Here is a 17,582-nt window from a genome sequence, read left to right on the forward strand (position 1 = left end):
AGAACAACTGGAGAAGGCGTGTTTCGGCATTTACTCTGGAAATCGTAGTGATGAGTTTGGAATTCTTTCCGCACCAAGCGATATAACTGTGCACATGTACAGTCATGGAAAAAAGTTCTTCCCCATAAGGCTTTAATAGGAGCAAGTAATGCAGGAGGGTAGGCAACACATATTGCACCCTTCGATGATCGGGTGATTTTGCCTGTCTTAACACCGAGAAATGTGTTCCACGCGAAGGTCAACATGGCAGGAAAGCAAAGAGTCACGTGACTATTGGTTACGTGGAGTGTTGTGCTTCTCCACGTCCCCAGTTCTTGATCCACATTGCAGAAAAAGTAGAGCTGCATGCAATATATGAAAATAGGTTGTTTTCAACTACACGCTTAATTATGATTTTCCCAATTGTAAATCTATCAGACGTGTCTCCCGATTTAGTCGGGACAGTCTTTTACTTTGAATTCCTGTTTGTCATAGGCGTAACTTGACGGGAGCAGAAAGGGCATTTGTAACCCCCCCCCCCCAAAATCAGGTTTCTTAAAGCTGCTAAAACAGGAATTAAATACTATGATTTGACGCGTCCAAAAAAAGTATTATATTGAAAGATTGTTCCCAAATACGTAGATAGCAATTTAATACTTTGAAAGTGTCTCAGATTTGTTTATTATGTCACATCTTAGTGTGGCACAGGTCTACTACAAAAGTGGAATTTCGTAACAGAAATATGAACCCACTCCTTTTATTTCGTAGCCGATTTCATCTTGAAACTGAAATTAAGAATATTAGTTAACAATGTCATTGGTAAACAATAAAAAAATGTTAGACCCAATTCTTTAATACCTTATCATAATCTTTATCGCAAGTTTAAATTTTGTTGTAAGTCCACTTTATGCAAAAAAAAAAAAAAAGGTAAAGTTCTCACCTGTGCTTAGCGCTACGCCATGAAGTCGTATAGGGGGTGTGGGGGTAACGCCCCACACTTTCTTGATTCGTTCGTGAGTGTGGGTGATGTGATCAGCATCACGCCCCTGACCGCCTTTAACCCCAGGGTTTCCCCCAGGTACCCATGTCATTCGACGCTGGGTGGGCGCCGGGGTCGCTTCCAACGTTAGAAAAGTTCCCGGGCTTGAACCGGCCGGGGATCGAACCCGGGGCCTATAGCATGGTAGTCAGACGCGTTACCGACTGAGTCACCGGTACAGATAGACTAATCTGAAATGCATACAGTTTAAAGTGGGATCCGAACCATTATGTGCGATCACCTGGTATCGTACCCGAGACCCCTTGATTACAAGGCCTTACCACTACGCCATCAGTGAGGCGCACACAATCTTTGTATTTCGACCTTTTTAAACCTATATGTATCATATAAGAGGTTGTTTAACGTTGCTATGCCTCTATAGATTATATTTAGCCAGTATTCGAGCACATAGCGTCAGGTTTCATAGAATATAAGCTTCTCTTCCATGTTTGTTTCCTGTCTGCAGTAGAAAAACTGGCAGGTTCCCATTGCTTTTCTTTCAATAGTCTTCCAATGGTTGCATATCATATCACTCAAATTTGATTCATTCGTTGCGAACACAATCCCCGATGGCGGAGTGGGATCGTGGGCGCCTTGTAATTAAGGGATCCCGGGTTCGATACTCGGTGGAGGAACATAGTGGTTCGGATCCCCCTTTAAACTGTAGGTCCATTCACGATTAGCCTAACAGGACATAAAGTGGACTTAAAGACACCAAATCAAGCAACCAACACAATCCCGTTATTGTCCAGATTATCGAATCCAGAACCTTCGTCGCGAATAACATAAGCAGGAAGACAACGTGAAATAACCGAACAGAAACCTAAAACCTACATCGGATAGATTGGATTAAGTCGACGATACAGCACGGGTTCTGAAATGAAAAAGAATACGAAAGTTGAAGGACCTCTATACTCACCCACTTTTCCTCCACTCAATGGGGAAGATATCCTTCTAGCTGAGAAGCCTTTACGTAGGAGTGCCCTGAGGGAACTTCAAGGCCACGACGATAAAGTGTTCTACGTGCAATGACGGGACCAAATCATACGTCAGATAGCTGTGTTCCTCCTTATTTCGTACGCCATTGATAACTGGAACACGTGACCTCGTCTTTGGTAGAGCAGAAGCCTGCTTGCTTGCCACCACCCTTTAGTTCAGTGACCTTCGCCCGTAGTCAGCAAGAGTGAATGACTCACCAGATACTTGTTGTCTGTGAGGCTACACAAGAATAGATATTTCGTTAGTGGCTGTAAGTATTGTTTCATCTGCAGTTATATCAGTTAACATTTCAATAGTTTCCTAATGGTTACGTTAGTGATAAACATGTAAATTAGTTCTCGAGAGTGAACGTTTTATCTATTTGAACGGGGGATTTTTATACAGCCTGCATGTATTATTTTTTCCTGAAACAAGAAGAAATTCGAAGACGCAAAAAGAGTTGTATAAGAGTAGTTAACAAAAGAAAAAAGAAGAAGAAAACGAAAATGTAAATGCTGAAATAAATTATGGTAGAGATCGAGTGAATAACATTTTGTCATGGGGCCTCCTCGATGGCGTAGTGATAACGTCGTCGCCTTGTAATCAGTGGATCCCGGGTTTGATACACGGTGGATGCACATAGTGGTTAGTATCCCACTTTAAACTGAAGGTCGAGTCCAGATTAGCATATCTGTGCACCAAACCAAAACTAAGAAAGAAATTGTCACAGTGTAAGAAAATTTCATGTTCAACCAGATACGAAACAAAAGGGAATAATATATTGCAGGTTGGAGTTCACATCTGTAGCATCTAACCAGCACAATTATGAATCGCAACATATCGTATCAGATCCATTTTTATTATACATGTATGATAATATAAGGGAAGTAGAGGAAAGAGAAAACCAAGCGAAACACGGACGCCTTCTCCAGAATTTCAAATCTCGTTACGTAAGGTTCTGGGTTGGAGTCCCGAACAGACATGACTTTCTTGTTCTTGCCCTTTTATCTGCTTCATTTCATCATAATTCATCGTTATGGTTTACCTGCAGGGAAAGAATAATGACAATAATTGCCAATACAAAGCCAATGACAAACAGAACAACTCGATTACGGAGGTGCCAAGAAGAAACGAGACTTGACAGTTTCTCAGTCTCTCGGTTTGTCGAATTGAAAATTGCTCTCCCGTTCTCGGTCTCGATTAGTTAAATATAGAAATCGAAAATGTATGTGAATGAATATACATGTATTTTATATATTCCGGTTTTGTAGGAGATTTCGTGAGAGATGAAGTAAGTACTCTTCCATCGTATTTATTTTTATAATTTTTATTCCCTGTTCGATGATCGCGACGATAAGGACGAGTGACCATTACATGAAATTGATGACGAAATAGTCCAACACCCCCGACAAGGACTGTACTCAAACCCGGGAACTTTGGCGACGATATCGAATGTCAATCACTTAATGAACTTGACCACCGAGCCTGCTTAATGTTGTTTCTGTCAGGTAATTCGTAATAACTATCATTTGCTTCATAATTTATCTTATTGTTGTGATTAACCTGAATTCAAAGAATTAGTTGAAAGGCAAAAATGCAAGATTGAATGTCTCTGATGTTACTTCGTGCCGAATAATATGACGTGGTATTATGATATGAATTTATTAATCATATAATATGCCTATTCATTCCATTGATTGATCCCAATTGAGCACACAAAATATGCTATAATGTCCACTCCATGGAGGAGTGGTTAGCACAGCGCGCTACGATGCCATGGGTCCCTGGTTAGAATCTCGACTTGGGCGTGGGTGTCCTTGGTAAGTGTCCCTTCATCAATTTCATCACAGCATCACTCATCTTCATCGTCGCTATTTGCCAAAAGTGAAAGAATAGCAAATCTAAATAACAAACATCCAATCAAATCGAACATCTCTACCGATTTAATTCTATACGGCACCGAATTCCCACTTTATTACTGCATCTTAAGTCATTTTACAGCATCTCAATTGTTTTCCGATTCGAAAACATTTGGAATGTTGTTTTGTGCAGTTGATTGTGCATTGTTTCGTTGTTTGGATTGTTTAATTAACGTCGCATTAATTAGTTTTAGACCAATCGTGACGGGGGAAGCAAGAGCACAAAGGAAGCGAAAAAGACAAGGAAGAGACCACGGCTTTCTTTAAAGATAGCATCCCGTGAATACAACTCAAGTGACTGCAGAATATTATGAATAAAATTTATTTCGCTTTTTCCTTTTATTTCTATTTCAGTTATTTTATTTCGCTTTTCTTCTACCACTCACGTTACTCGTGTCGGTGAGGAAGAATTATAGACTCGTGAAATGGACGATGGTACAAAAAAATATATGCCTCTTCCACGGTTCGAAACTGTCAGTACAAAATATTGTCTTATTTTTAAAATTTACGGGCAAATATGGTTTGTCACGTAGCAATTTTCGCTTATCTATTTCTCAAGGGGTTCCATTGCCTCTCTGATGTCGTAGTGGTAACGTCTTCGCCATGTAATGAAAGGCTTCCGAATTCAATACCAAATAGAGAGGATTTGGTTCGGATCCCATTTTAATCTGTAGGTCCAGTGCATGAACTGGACTTAAACAATTAACGTGTGGCATGTGGTCTGTGATGAGAACCATCATTTCAGCGAACCTTCTTGACAATGACTCTAATATCACTTGAAAGAATAGTATTTCCTTACGAGTAGCTTCGTCAAGAAACCAGTTCCTGAAATTTTCTTCTGGAGGCATCGTAGCACCCAGCTGTTTGTTGTGGCTGGGGCACGAGTCATGCGACTCATGCTATCAAAGCTCAATCCTTCCCCAGAACTCAGAATCACCAGGCAAACTTAAGCGAATATTTTGTTATTTGGGTTGCATAAACAACAGGCTTAAGACGTTACGAAATTCTACGTCCCGTGGCCCAGGTATTTTTTTTCTAAGACTGTACGTGTAAATCATTTGCAGAAAGTACAGACTGCAAGGTCGCGTTGGAAGATCACTGCACTGCACTTAGTCGCCTGATATAAAATCAAACGACTGGTAAGTTTTACTTCTCCAAGTTTTTTTTAGTCATTTATATTTTCTGTGTGAAAGGGCAGAAAAAGAAGACTAGAGACTGAAAAGTATCGTCTCTATATACCATCTGCCCTTTCGGGTTTTAACGCTGCAAACTTTGGAGTGATGAACCACCTCCTCTCGTGGAAGGGAGAATCTTTTATTCCTTGGACATTTTTATTAAACGGTTACAGTTTGTTTTAAACGTCATGTTCAGGACTGATGACTTAGTTTTAGACCTCAGAGAGAGGTAACACCATATTCTTATGTTAACAGGTGATTTATTGGGCCACATAATTTATTTCTTTTGAACAATTCCAAAATTATGAAATATGAATAATTTGTGAATTTCCCTAGCTTGGCTATGCAAGGCTTTTGATTTCAACTTTGACAGAACTGGGGGCATTATGGAATTTAACGTTCATTAACGAACACACACTTTCACATACACACGCGCACACAACGTCAAACCGGTCAAATACTTAGTATAAAATAAAAATATGGTGCTTCCAATCCAACAAAAGTCACTTTACCTGCCTTTCTCCTTCCGTGACAGAAATAGTGCTTCATTATTACAGTTGGCAACACTAGTTACTAGCTAGCCAATGAACATACACTGCATGAAAGAAGCAACTACTTCGTCATGCTATATTGTCACATTACCGTCCATGCCGAACGGTGTGAACCGCGAGCTTAGCGCTATTCAATTGTTTTCAATGATGTTTGCGCGAGTGTGTCCAGGAATGGAATGACAATATGGCAACAATGGCGAAGGTTGGCGAGAAGCGTAGAACACGTGATGCTAGGAGGGAGACGAAACGAAAATTGGTATTTGCGCAACGGCAAAGATGTGTGTTGCACTATACCTTGTGACAAGCGTACTCCCGATGTAATTCATGAAATGTAAAGCATCCAGTTACAAACAATAGAGATTTCAAACATCAAAATTAGTTTTGGCCCGATAATTAAAGAAATGAACGTTCGGATAAGACTTGTATATACTTCAAATTTTACGTTAATTAAACTTTAGAAAATATCCAAAATTTCAGTTTTAACTTCAGATGCTGGACAAGGTAATTTATCCCCTACAGCAAGAAGGTTTCGCAAAGATTATCCGTTGACTCTTGTAGTTAATTATATAATTATGTTGACTTGTAGCAACCCAAGTGCATTGTCGTACAAAGAAAGATACCCCTAGACAAATCTGAGCAGAGTACGAAGTGCACCGAACCTCGAGTGCGGAGGTAAAGTGAGGGGGGGGGGGGCAGGCAAGTAACATCTTCGTTGACTCATCTCAATCTTAAATTCCATTACGTAAAAGCAGTGGTCGGAAGCAGCGCGCTACTTGTAGCGACACTACTGTATAATAGCTAGCTACACAATTTGTAGCTGTAGCAGTAGTGGCACTACATTTTGAAAATTGTAGCTGTAGCAAAGCTACAAAATTCCTGTAGCTGTAGCGAAATTTTCGCTACAGCTACATTTCTTCTCGGAGTATTGAGGTAAAATGCAGCAAGTGTGTCAAAAAATTCGAAAATAACGCTAACTTGTTAGGAGGTTTAAAAAGATTGTCAATTACAAGATAATGGCTATATGGATAATCTTCTAGGTAGATGATAAATGTCCTGATATCGCAGATTATAGATATCCACGTAGGCCTAATGTGTTTCATTGGTATATGAATAATTGATATCCAGATAACCAAATGACATACATTAATATAATCCGGCCAATGGTTAGTTATCTTCAATGAAAATATTTTGTTATAAAAATATAAATAAAAATGTTAATTGAAAAATGTCAAATTTAGTAACACCCTAATTGTAATACTTGGATATCAAATTTGAATTAATACGCCATTTATATACGCACACATAGTTTCAAACACTGTAGGAGAAATAGAAAACTGCGACAACACTGCTATCAAATGATGGGTATCAGTATAATAAAGTACAACTGGTAGGGGCTTCTTTTGAATGCCCATATTTTTTAAAATTATAAAGTAGTGCAAAAGTTGAAGTAGCGAACAGGAGTAGCTACATTTACATTCAGTAAATGTAGCTGTAGCGAAGTTACATTTTTGGAAACTGTAGCGAAGCTACTTTTAAAATATAGCGCTCTGATCACTGCGTAAAAGCATAGGCACCCAGCTTGATAATAAGTTTCAGACACGTGCGGAGCTGCAACCAGCAGGGAGAGCATTTCGCTCCTAGATAGCGAACGGTATTGAGGGCTTCTTCGCTCGAGCGAATAACATTCGGAACTATATAACTGTATACACCCTAAGCCCAGTAATAAACGTATAACCGTAATTTGTCTGGAAGTGGGTGAAAAACTCGGGGAAATTAAAACTGAACATAATGTACGTGTTATAACTAGACCTCGGAGTTTTAGGTCTAAAAAGTGTGCTTTTAGGTTCCTAAAATAGGCTCTAAAAATCCTAAAGTAGGTTCTAAAAATCCTAAAATAGGTCCTAAAAATCTTAAGTTAGGCTCGAGATATCTTGTAGATTCAAAAAAACTTAAAATAATTCAAAATTCCTGAAAAATGCTGATTAAGTATAATCACAGGCAATGAAAATGGAACACCTATATCCTGAAATACGCACTATCTTGCATATCGTTGTGTGTTGCCTAGCCTTACGGCGATGGCAGAACTTACCATTCTTCGCCGTATAGTTAGGTAAAAATCTTTTTTCATGTTATCCAGTCAAACTCCGCAATTTTGTCTGTGAGGATCATCTTATATGCTGGAAATAATCTTTCAACAAAAACATAGTCAGTGGTGCAAACTTCAATGCTGAAATGTTACTTTGCAAGGCGTGAATGCCACAAAGCACCGAAGTGACGCGAAAGTGAGCAAAACCAACACAGAGCAGACCACTTTGGACTACAGGAACAGTGACACCAGATGTTTGAGCTTTGAAAAATCACCATGGGCTTAGAGGAAGGGAAATCGACAGAGTACGTTTCAAACACGTTCGTCATTGAATTCTTTCGTGATCAAACAAAGCAAATGCCTCTGTGCGACATGAAAATCCTTTAAAACATTTAAAAATATATAAAAACCTAAAAAAGGCTTGATTTAAACACATTAATATAAAATAGATTCTAACAAGCAAAATTTTTTTAGGCACTATAAACCTTCATCAGTCGTTGCGTTTTATAACGAAACGCTGACATAACTTATTATTTCTTACATACCTGTAAAGGAAAAAATAAGTTAACCTAAAATCAGAGGTCTAGTTATAATGTAGTTTAGTCTATCTTACTAATACAGTGATATATGAAGAGAGGTTGGCTGAAACTACAAAGGCGGATACTTTACACATAATTACGTGTCTAAGATTATTGTTACATTAAAATGATATTCCATTGTATACACTCTAGCGTAGCACGTTCGAGGGTTGGAGACTCGAACGAGTAGGATCGAGCGAAAATGATCCCGTGCAGTATTCTAATCTGCAGTATTTCCTTTTTTATTGAATTTCTCTTTTTCAGTGCTTTGCCTCGGTTAACCAAACAGTAAAATTTCAAACCAGGCAATAATAAATTCAATTTCTGAATATACGCAAAAAAAAAAAAAAAAAAAATAATAGAAAAAACAATATGGAAATATCTTTCACTTGTACAAATCAATTCTTTAACACGGCGCGATACGACGGCAGGGATCCCGAGTTTTGGAATCCTGGTATGTCCGATGTTTATTTCAATCGTCAATATCCCTCCAATTGACTTTTCACTTGTTACCATTCAAAATGTTTAAATTTATTTCTTCGAGGAACAATTGTTTACATTCGAGCACTGCTTCGTGAGGTCGAACGACTTCCTTTGCAATCTACCACACAGATTTGCACTCTGGTTAAAATACACTATGAAAATAACATTATTCAAAGCGGGGAGGGATGCCACTAGGCTATAGTCTATTGATTGATTGATTTTATTTATTTATTAGCGGGCTGCACAAATTACTCTGAATAGGTAGAAGTGAGACAACCATAATTTCTTAATATTGTGATTATAGAAAATAAAAAAAGTCCTATTACTTGCTTATTTCATGAATGAAAGTAGAAGGAAGGAGTTTCTAGCGTTTAAATAACTTGTTACATTAAAACCCTATTTTCAGTACTGTACTAGGTTTTTAGCCTTTCATTTTCACTTGTGGCATAACTCTGTAGTCTTCTGCTAGTGCTAAATCATGTGGAGCTCTGGTGCTCCAGCAAGGGAAGCCATAACAATTAAGCGAGTCCATCAACTCTTATCAACAGGGCTGCAGCAAGGGGTCCTGGGTTCGAAACCTGGTTCGGTTCCCACTTTAAACTGTAGGTCCAGTCCCGAATAGCCTTAACTGTGCATAAAGTGGGCTTAAAACACCAAATCAATCAATCAATCAACAGGGCTGCAGCAAGTTTTGGCATGTTCCTGTTGACATGGCAAGTTCAGGATGACCTCATACTGTCTGCAGCTGAAAGGAAGGAAAGTTATGCATCCTCCCCTATAGTCTGAGTACATACTATTCTCTTATAGCTTACACAAATTAGTTGACCTTCTCATGGTGTAACAATTTATTACTCTTCTAAGAGTGTAAACAATTTTATGATTTATTTTCTAGGTCTCATCCTGTTCCTAATTGTGGTGCCAGGCTCACAAAGTTCATCTGTACAGAACTATACCAACCAACATGAAGTCTTCAAGGTAGCACCAGCTCAGAATATGCTGTCAAACTACTGCAGTCAAATGGTAGGTTTTTTAAATATACATACATACATATACATACATACATACATACATACATACATACATATATATATATATATATATATGTATATATATGTGTGTGTGTGTGTGTATATAAATAATATAATATAACTTTTTAATTTCTTTATATTTTGGTTACATACACGCCACTTCTCTGATATATATATATAAATAATCAGAAGTGGCGTGTATGTAACCGGTGTTACCGCAGGTAACAGAAAAATCTAAAGAAATTAATTTTTTTCTCAATAAAATAACATTGTAAAGTAAGTTAACCGACAGCGTTGCAGTTGAGTGTATATTGCAGAGGACATTTTTTCTGCAGCCGACAAAAGCGAAGAGACAGGCCGTTCCGCTACCCTCAAGAGGCAACAGGAGGAAACGGCGCCAATGCAAGGGAACAGCGGGGAAAGACGTTGGAGGCATGTGTGCTAGGGGGTTATTCATATACATGTTTAGGGGCCCTGTTGCCGCTGCTGCCTACAGGATCAGCAAGTGTTGTCACATTGGATTTCCAGAAAAGAGCTAAATCCCGCCTAAAACGGGGATACTATTTCTCTGAAGCAACAAGAGCTAGACTGCAGAGCCAAAGCTGGATTTAACTACAACTGAGACAGCTTACGTAATAGACGAAAAAATAAGTACTTGACAGGCGCGGCTCGTGCATAATTTTCCTGGGGGTTCACCAAAATTATGCAAAGTGGACTTATCTAAACCTTTTGAGACACTACACGCTTTGGTTCGTAGAGATAGTACTGGGAAAATTATCAAATTTTGGCCGGTAGAGTACTGACAAAGTTAATTTGCTTTATGTTCAGATAACAGTGACAGCACCAAGGACTGTGTGTGTAGGGGGCGATCATTTTAATTTAAGATTTTCGTATGGTATTGTATTTAGGGGTATCTCAATTCAGAAAATATTCTAGCCTCAATTTTGCCTTTTCCACTCTTGCCAACTCTTTTCTGGTCCCACCACTGTCAAATGGACTATTATTGGAACTGGATCCTGAACCTACAGTTAAAAATACAAATCTCTGCCTGCTAAAATGAGTATGTATCAGTAATCTAACCCAAGACCCCTTGATTACAAGATAATCCTTATATTACTATTCGAAAGTATATCGCTAAATCAAAGCGATTCGATTCGATTCTATTCTATGCAATATGTTAACTTCTCACACAGTAACAACTACACTCCTTCCAATACACAATCCACCTCCCTCCACTCAACGTATCACCACGCCAAATATATTTCAATCACCAGCCAGCCACGTACTTCAAAACAAACTAACAAGTATGGAGGCAATGACACGTAACAAAGTCAATCGGTGCGTCCCCTCGAACACCTTCTCGTTACAGCTGTACTCTCGTTCTAGAGTATAACTGATCGCACGAAACCCAAACAACTTTTTGGTCGTCTTCTGACGTAAGTGCGAAATGCCTTCATTGTTAGGTTAGGCTTGAATAAATAGTAAATACTACATTTTTGGTCAAGCACGGTAAATTGCAGTGTATATATTCTATACACGTAGATAACGTAATCTATGTAAACATGACGAAAGGTGAAAACTTAGCTAAGGGCGCTGTAGAGGTAAAACAAAGTTATACTGCGTATCTGTTGCTAATGTGTGAGAAAAACCTTTCATACTCTTCCTTTCAATTTCAACAATTTCCCACTTAGGAAAAAAGCCTAACATAATAAATATTTTAGTGTTTTGTGGGAAAAGGAGTACTTTTTTGCCTCACGACTGCCATTTTTTTTTCATAAGATTTTTCTTTCTAGAGGAGAGATCTTGTTGTACGTAAATAGGAGTTTTGTCAGTTCGTTAGGAACATAGTTGAAAATGTCACTTTCGTTTCATGAAAGCCTTCAAAATTATTTTTAATGTACTTTAGATTGTCGACGTGGTCTATGTAAACTACAGCCAAATGTAATCTACGCGTAGATTACGTGTATACAACGCATGTAGACGTAAACTTATAGTGTACGGCACATCACTGGGTAGGGTGGAGATGATAACGTCTGATGACCGGTAACTCTTTGAAAAAAGTCACGCCACGACACACTGATATATATATATATATATATGAAAGTATGTTGCCATATCAGTGACCAATGGCGTGCATGTGCTTAAAGTTTCAGTGGCACCTTTGACCCAATTGTTTGCTGAACTTTCCTATAAATACATATGCAGTAACACAAGTTTGTGTTGTGTGTAGGGGAGACTGGGGAGGCAGAGGGAAGGGGGGGATATTTCAGGGGTCAGTCAGTATGTACCTAAACGGTGATTTCTAGCTGGGGAGAGCAGTGATGTAGTTCTGTCGAAAGGGAGGGGTTATGTATACTTTTTCTTGGTAGTCAAGCCCTCATTTTGTCATATTTTCCTACCTTTGACGTTCTTTTCTTTTAGGAATTCTGGGCCAAAGGGGGGCGAAACCCCCATCAACCCCCCCCCTTGGGCACGCTACTGTAGTGTACCATCAGATTTTTATATAACCAGAACATGCCCTGCCTCTCAAAATGAGTAAATATTTATTTTTTAATTTGCTATATTTAAAATAAATTTATCTATCTGATCAAAACGTAACACAATGATTCCTTTGTTGCATAACAAGAAAATAGTTATTTTATTGATACACTTGAGGCAACTATGCCTTCACACTGCTTTTGGCTTTTCAAGACACAACCAAATAGTTATACCCAGAACAGTAAATACTCCCCCTTGAGCCGCCACTGGTTTATGCCACTAATGGGGATGAAACTTCAAATAACCAAGATCAGTTTTATCAAATACTACAAAGAACTATTGAACTAAAATTGTGCCTAATCTGGACATTATGCTTATATTTGTGGACATACTTTGGATACGAAAAGAAACATTCCTAGACTAGATTTACACATATGCTTACGTATAACAAGTACTCCTCCCTCCCTCCCTCTCTCCCTCCCTCTCTCCCTCCCTCTCTCTCCAGACAGCCATAAGGAATTAAAATTACTCAAAGCTTTGTCTCCTATCCCCCTGGATTGCAAATTTATGACATCTTTGATTAATGAGATTATTCAATTATACATTTGTTGAACAGCAAAAAAAAATAATAATAATAATAATAAAGTTGGAATTTTATTAATTTTTTATACATTATTTGCAAAAGAGAGAATTATTTTCCATCTGTGATTTAGTTTAAATATACAAGAGCATTACAATAATAAAGAAATATGTGCTAGGAGAAAAGAGAATACAGCATACTAAAAGAAAGAACTAAGCATACAACCCCTTCTGAAGTGAAGGAAGCTCTTTAGACTTTAGATGAGTGAATGATTTTTATTCAAATTTAATCTTCCTGGAGATTGATAAGGAGCTAAGGCATCTGTCGGTGTTATATATTAACTGTGTGTATGTAGTTATGTATGATAAACGTTAACAACTTAGTTAATTGATAATTGTAACAAGTTGTGCTATTTATATTGTAGCTTTGGTGGTTCTTGGAAAATTAACTTTATAAGATTAATAACAAAGAGTTTTGAAGGACATAAAAAATTACTAGTTTGTATCATTTACCTGTTTAGAGTAAGCCACAGTAGCTGTCATTAGGGCATCTGACTACCATGCGAGAAACACGGGTTCGATCCCTGGCAGGGGAGAACCAGGATTTTTTCCAGCTGTTCCAAGTGGCTCCGGTGCCCACCCAGTGTTGTATAAAGTGGTAACCTGGAGGAAACTCGGAGGGTAAGGCAGCCAGGGGCATGGTGCTAATCTAGGGCTACCATATTTTGAAATGCTAAGAAGAGGACATTTTCTTCGAAAGCCACACACACCATCAATTTATTCACAAACACGAAAACATTACATAAATCACACATCACTTTATAACTGTTGTGATGCTTAACAGTATGAAACGTGAAAGAACCTTCTGCAGCACTTACTTTATCTTCATGTTGACTGCCAGGTTTCGTGAAAAACTGAGTCACTTTTGTAGATGAAGCTTCACCTCTGACGGCTCTTTTGTGCTTTTCGCACTCCACGTGTGCTTGCAAGTCTAGCCCTCCTTTGTTTGCCACACACACACACATGTACCGGTTTACAAACCATACACTTGCCTTCAAAACCGTCTCTACCACATCTAAAACATGAATACTTTTCTTGTAACTCATTAGTAAACTTGCACTTTTTTTTAGGCATATTAGTCACCGTGTTCGCAAACTCTAACTTCCACTTCGAAACACGAACAAACTAATGACGCGGAAATCGCATCGACCGGAACTTAAAACTAACGACTAACGCTTAGCGCATCGTCCAGTACTGCCAACATCAGACGTTTAATGATTCGAAAACTTGTAACTTCGTGATCTCTGACCTATGATGATTGGATAAAAGTAAAAACCCGGACATTTTAACAGAAGGTAAAAACCCGCCCGGACGAAAATTTCAGTCCGAAAAGAGGACATGTCCGGGAAAACCAGGACGTATGGTAGCCCTAGCTAATCACATCACCCACACCTTCGGCCGTGATCAAGCAAGTGTGGGGCCCTAACCCCACACCCCCTATACACCTTCATGGCATGGTGCATAGCACAGGGGAGCACTTTACCTTTTTACCCATTTAGTTCCGATGAAGAGAGTTTTAAAGATGGGAACTTCAAAACTTAGAAACAACATGAAGAGCATTATTTTGATTATGGATTGTCAATCATGTTAAAAGTATTATGACTAGTAACATTTCAATTTCATGAAATTTTAATTTGTCAAATGAACTAGCAAAGTCTAGTCCAATTCGAACAGCTGTAATTGGTGCTCAAAGTGTAGTCATAGGTTGAGGATGGTTGTAACCTTATACTTACACAAATGTTCTTCACTGCAGGGATAACATTCCCATTCCTCTTCCCAACACGTACACTTCAAACACTGGCTGTGATGATATAAATGTAATCTTTGCACCATGTATTCACATTCATACAAATACATTTACCATCTGAAGGTGTAATGTAACCTTGTAACACTAACTTTAGCTTCCTGCAAACATGTAAAGGGTAGTAATACCTAGTCACAATTGGAAGTAATTTTAATGTTAGAATATTAATTAGCTGTCTGTTTGACACTGTGTTCCACTATACTATTTGGTAATCAAAGTAAAATTGTTACAGAATGCTACAAACTGGGTTAAGTGCGGTGTTGTTCCATTTGCAAACAAGAAGACACTGTTTACCAAGCAAGCAGGATATGGAGAATTTCCTTGGCAGGTAAGTCTTAGGTGTCAAATGATTACTATTTTATGTTGCTTACAGTGACGTGCACTGAGGAGTAGCTAGTCTAGTAGAGATAGATCAATCAATCTTACGTCTCTAATTATTTTCAAATCACAATATTTATTGTCTTGAAGAATCAGTTCATATGCAACACTTCTTTCCACGCGCTTCTTGTCCCTCGATGTGATCAGCTGGCATTACCAGATCCAGGTATAGACAACCGCCCGAAGCGAAAGGGAAGATTTCTGCCTGTATCTCCCTTGCCCCTTCGCCCCCTGCTCCCATGGTTGAAAGCCCGTGGTTTCAGGTCCTCCAGTCTATCTCCTATAGGACAGATAGGGGATAGGTTTCCCTTCGATTCCTTTGTAAATCCTCTAAAGAACTCGGGGGGAAAATTTTCTGCAGAACTTATGTTCTCTGTATTTACACAACCTTTTAAACGTTGTACAATATGTATGTATAATATGGGATGTAGTTTTATTTGTATATGAATGGGAACGTACTTGTATTATGTGCAGACAAAAATGTTATGGTTTGTTTCTTTTTTTTCAAATAAGGAATATATAATGATAACAAATATTTGCTAACGCTCTCTCTCTCTCTCTCGTTTTAGTCGTGTTTTATTTAAATATACTAATAATTTGGCCTCCAATAAAAAAAATGGGTAAGTTAAACAGTCATAAATACGGATGTATTAATTTTGACAAGAAAACGCGCGTTCTAATTGTTGTTGTTGGTTTGGTTTATTTTACTTCAAATTTCTGCCACATTTGGTTATCACGAAAATGAGGATGAGTGATGATTATAATGAAATTGATGAAGGGACCTCACAAAGAACAATTCACGCCGGGATTCGAACCCGTGAGGAGCGCGCATTCTTGTTCCTATGTGTTGTGCTCTGCAGTGAATAATGAAATAATTTGGAATGTAAAATGTATCCCAGAACTCTAAAAAAGCCAAATGAATGTTGAAGAAACTACAAGAAAGTGTGTTTTGTTACCTGTTCATCCCCTCTAATATATTTAATTTTTACCACCTTCCATTCACTTTATCTAGCTGTATAGATTTAATCGCAATAAGTAGCTAATGAGCTTATGGAAGTCACGAGGGACAATCATAAACAGAACTCTGGACTCCTGATTTCACAGTGCCCTGCAGATGCACTGGGAGAAAATTATTTGTATTTTCTTTTTCCTTTCTTTAGCGTTGATTTTCCTTCACTTTATCTAACTTCTGCCATGACGATGAACGTTGATTAAATTAAACTGATGAAAAGTAGTTACAAAGGAACACTCATGCACAGGCCAGGGCTCGAACCCGGATCCTTCAGTAACGAGATCGTGAGATGATGAAATTAGGGAAATCAATCAATGCAATTTTTTTGGAAAAATGTTAATCATATGCAAATATGATGTTTCAAAAATCCAATTGAAATTTACGTACCACTGAGTAAATACGCAGTTTGCTTTACCGATATCAAAGTATCCGAATAGTTGGAGCTTTCCACTCATCTTTGTTGTCGGTCGACCTCTGTGTAGGAGTGCAAGTGGTCCCGGATCGGTACCAGGTGGACGCACAGTGGTTTGGATCCCTCTTTAAACTGTGGGTCCAGTCCCGATTAGCTTTTACGAGGGTCACTATTTATATTTTGAGCCTAACAACGAAAAAACAGGAATTTGGCATTGAAAACTGCTTTGTTTTTCGAAGTATTCTCCTTTATGGTCAATACACTTTTGCATTCGTTCGAACCATTTGTCAAAGCAGTTTTTCCAATCTTCTTGACACCTCCATAATATGGTTTTTGAACGCATCAACGGCGTCTTCCGCCGACGAAAATCGTTGTCCACGCAATTTATTCTTGAACAAGAAGTCATTGGGTGCCAAATCAGGACTGTACGGCGGATGACCCATCAATTCTGTTTTTTGACTGTTCATAAAGTCGGTTGTTAGACGAGATGTGTGACAGCTGGCATTGTCTTGATGAAGAATGATCCGACGGAGTTTGTTTGTTTTCCGTATTTGACCGAAGACCTCTGGCAAACAAATTGTTGTGTACCATTCAGAGTTGACCGTTCTACGTTCCTCTAAAGGCACAGTTGCCACATGACCAGTTTTCCCGAAAAAACAGGCGACCATTTGTTTCGATGTGCTTCGAGCGCGAACAACTTTTGTTGGATTGGGTTCATCTTCAAAACACCCATACAGTCAACTGCTGTTTACGTTCCGGCTCATATGCATATATCCATGATTCGTCACCTGTTACAATCTTATATACGTATTTTGAAGCACCACGATTGTATTTATTGAGCATTTGTTTGCACCAATTGACGCGAGCGTCTTTTTGAGTTTTTGTCATTGTGTGGGATCCAACGAGAACATACCTTTCTCACAGCTAAATGATCATGTAATATTTTATATATGCTGGTGGAACTAATGCCTATGGTTGCCTCAATCTCACAGTATGTCACATGACGATCTTGCAGTATTAGGTTTTGCACAGCATCAATGTTT

At 38.5% G+C, this 17,582-nt stretch overlaps 1 protein-coding gene across 1 annotated transcript in view; it reads left to right on the forward strand.

Moving 5' to 3' along the window:
• LOC145988334 (uncharacterized) overlaps positions 1 to 17,582 on the forward strand; it is a 60,162-nt gene that overhangs the window by 22,839 nt on the left and 19,741 nt on the right. The window contains exons 2-3 of the mRNA XM_083123201.1: positions 9,681 to 9,808; positions 14,970 to 15,065. Of these exons, the coding sequence (XP_082979327.1) occupies positions 9,681 to 9,808; positions 14,970 to 15,065 (224 nt within the window). The remainder of the gene's footprint in view (positions 1 to 9,680; positions 9,809 to 14,969; positions 15,066 to 17,582) is intronic.

This window comes from Lepisma saccharinum, chromosome 5 (assembly GCF_977018435.1).
Source record: "Lepisma saccharinum chromosome 5, izLepSacc3.1, whole genome shotgun sequence".
Taxonomy (NCBI): Eukaryota; Metazoa; Arthropoda; class Insecta; order Zygentoma; family Lepismatidae; genus Lepisma; species Lepisma saccharinum.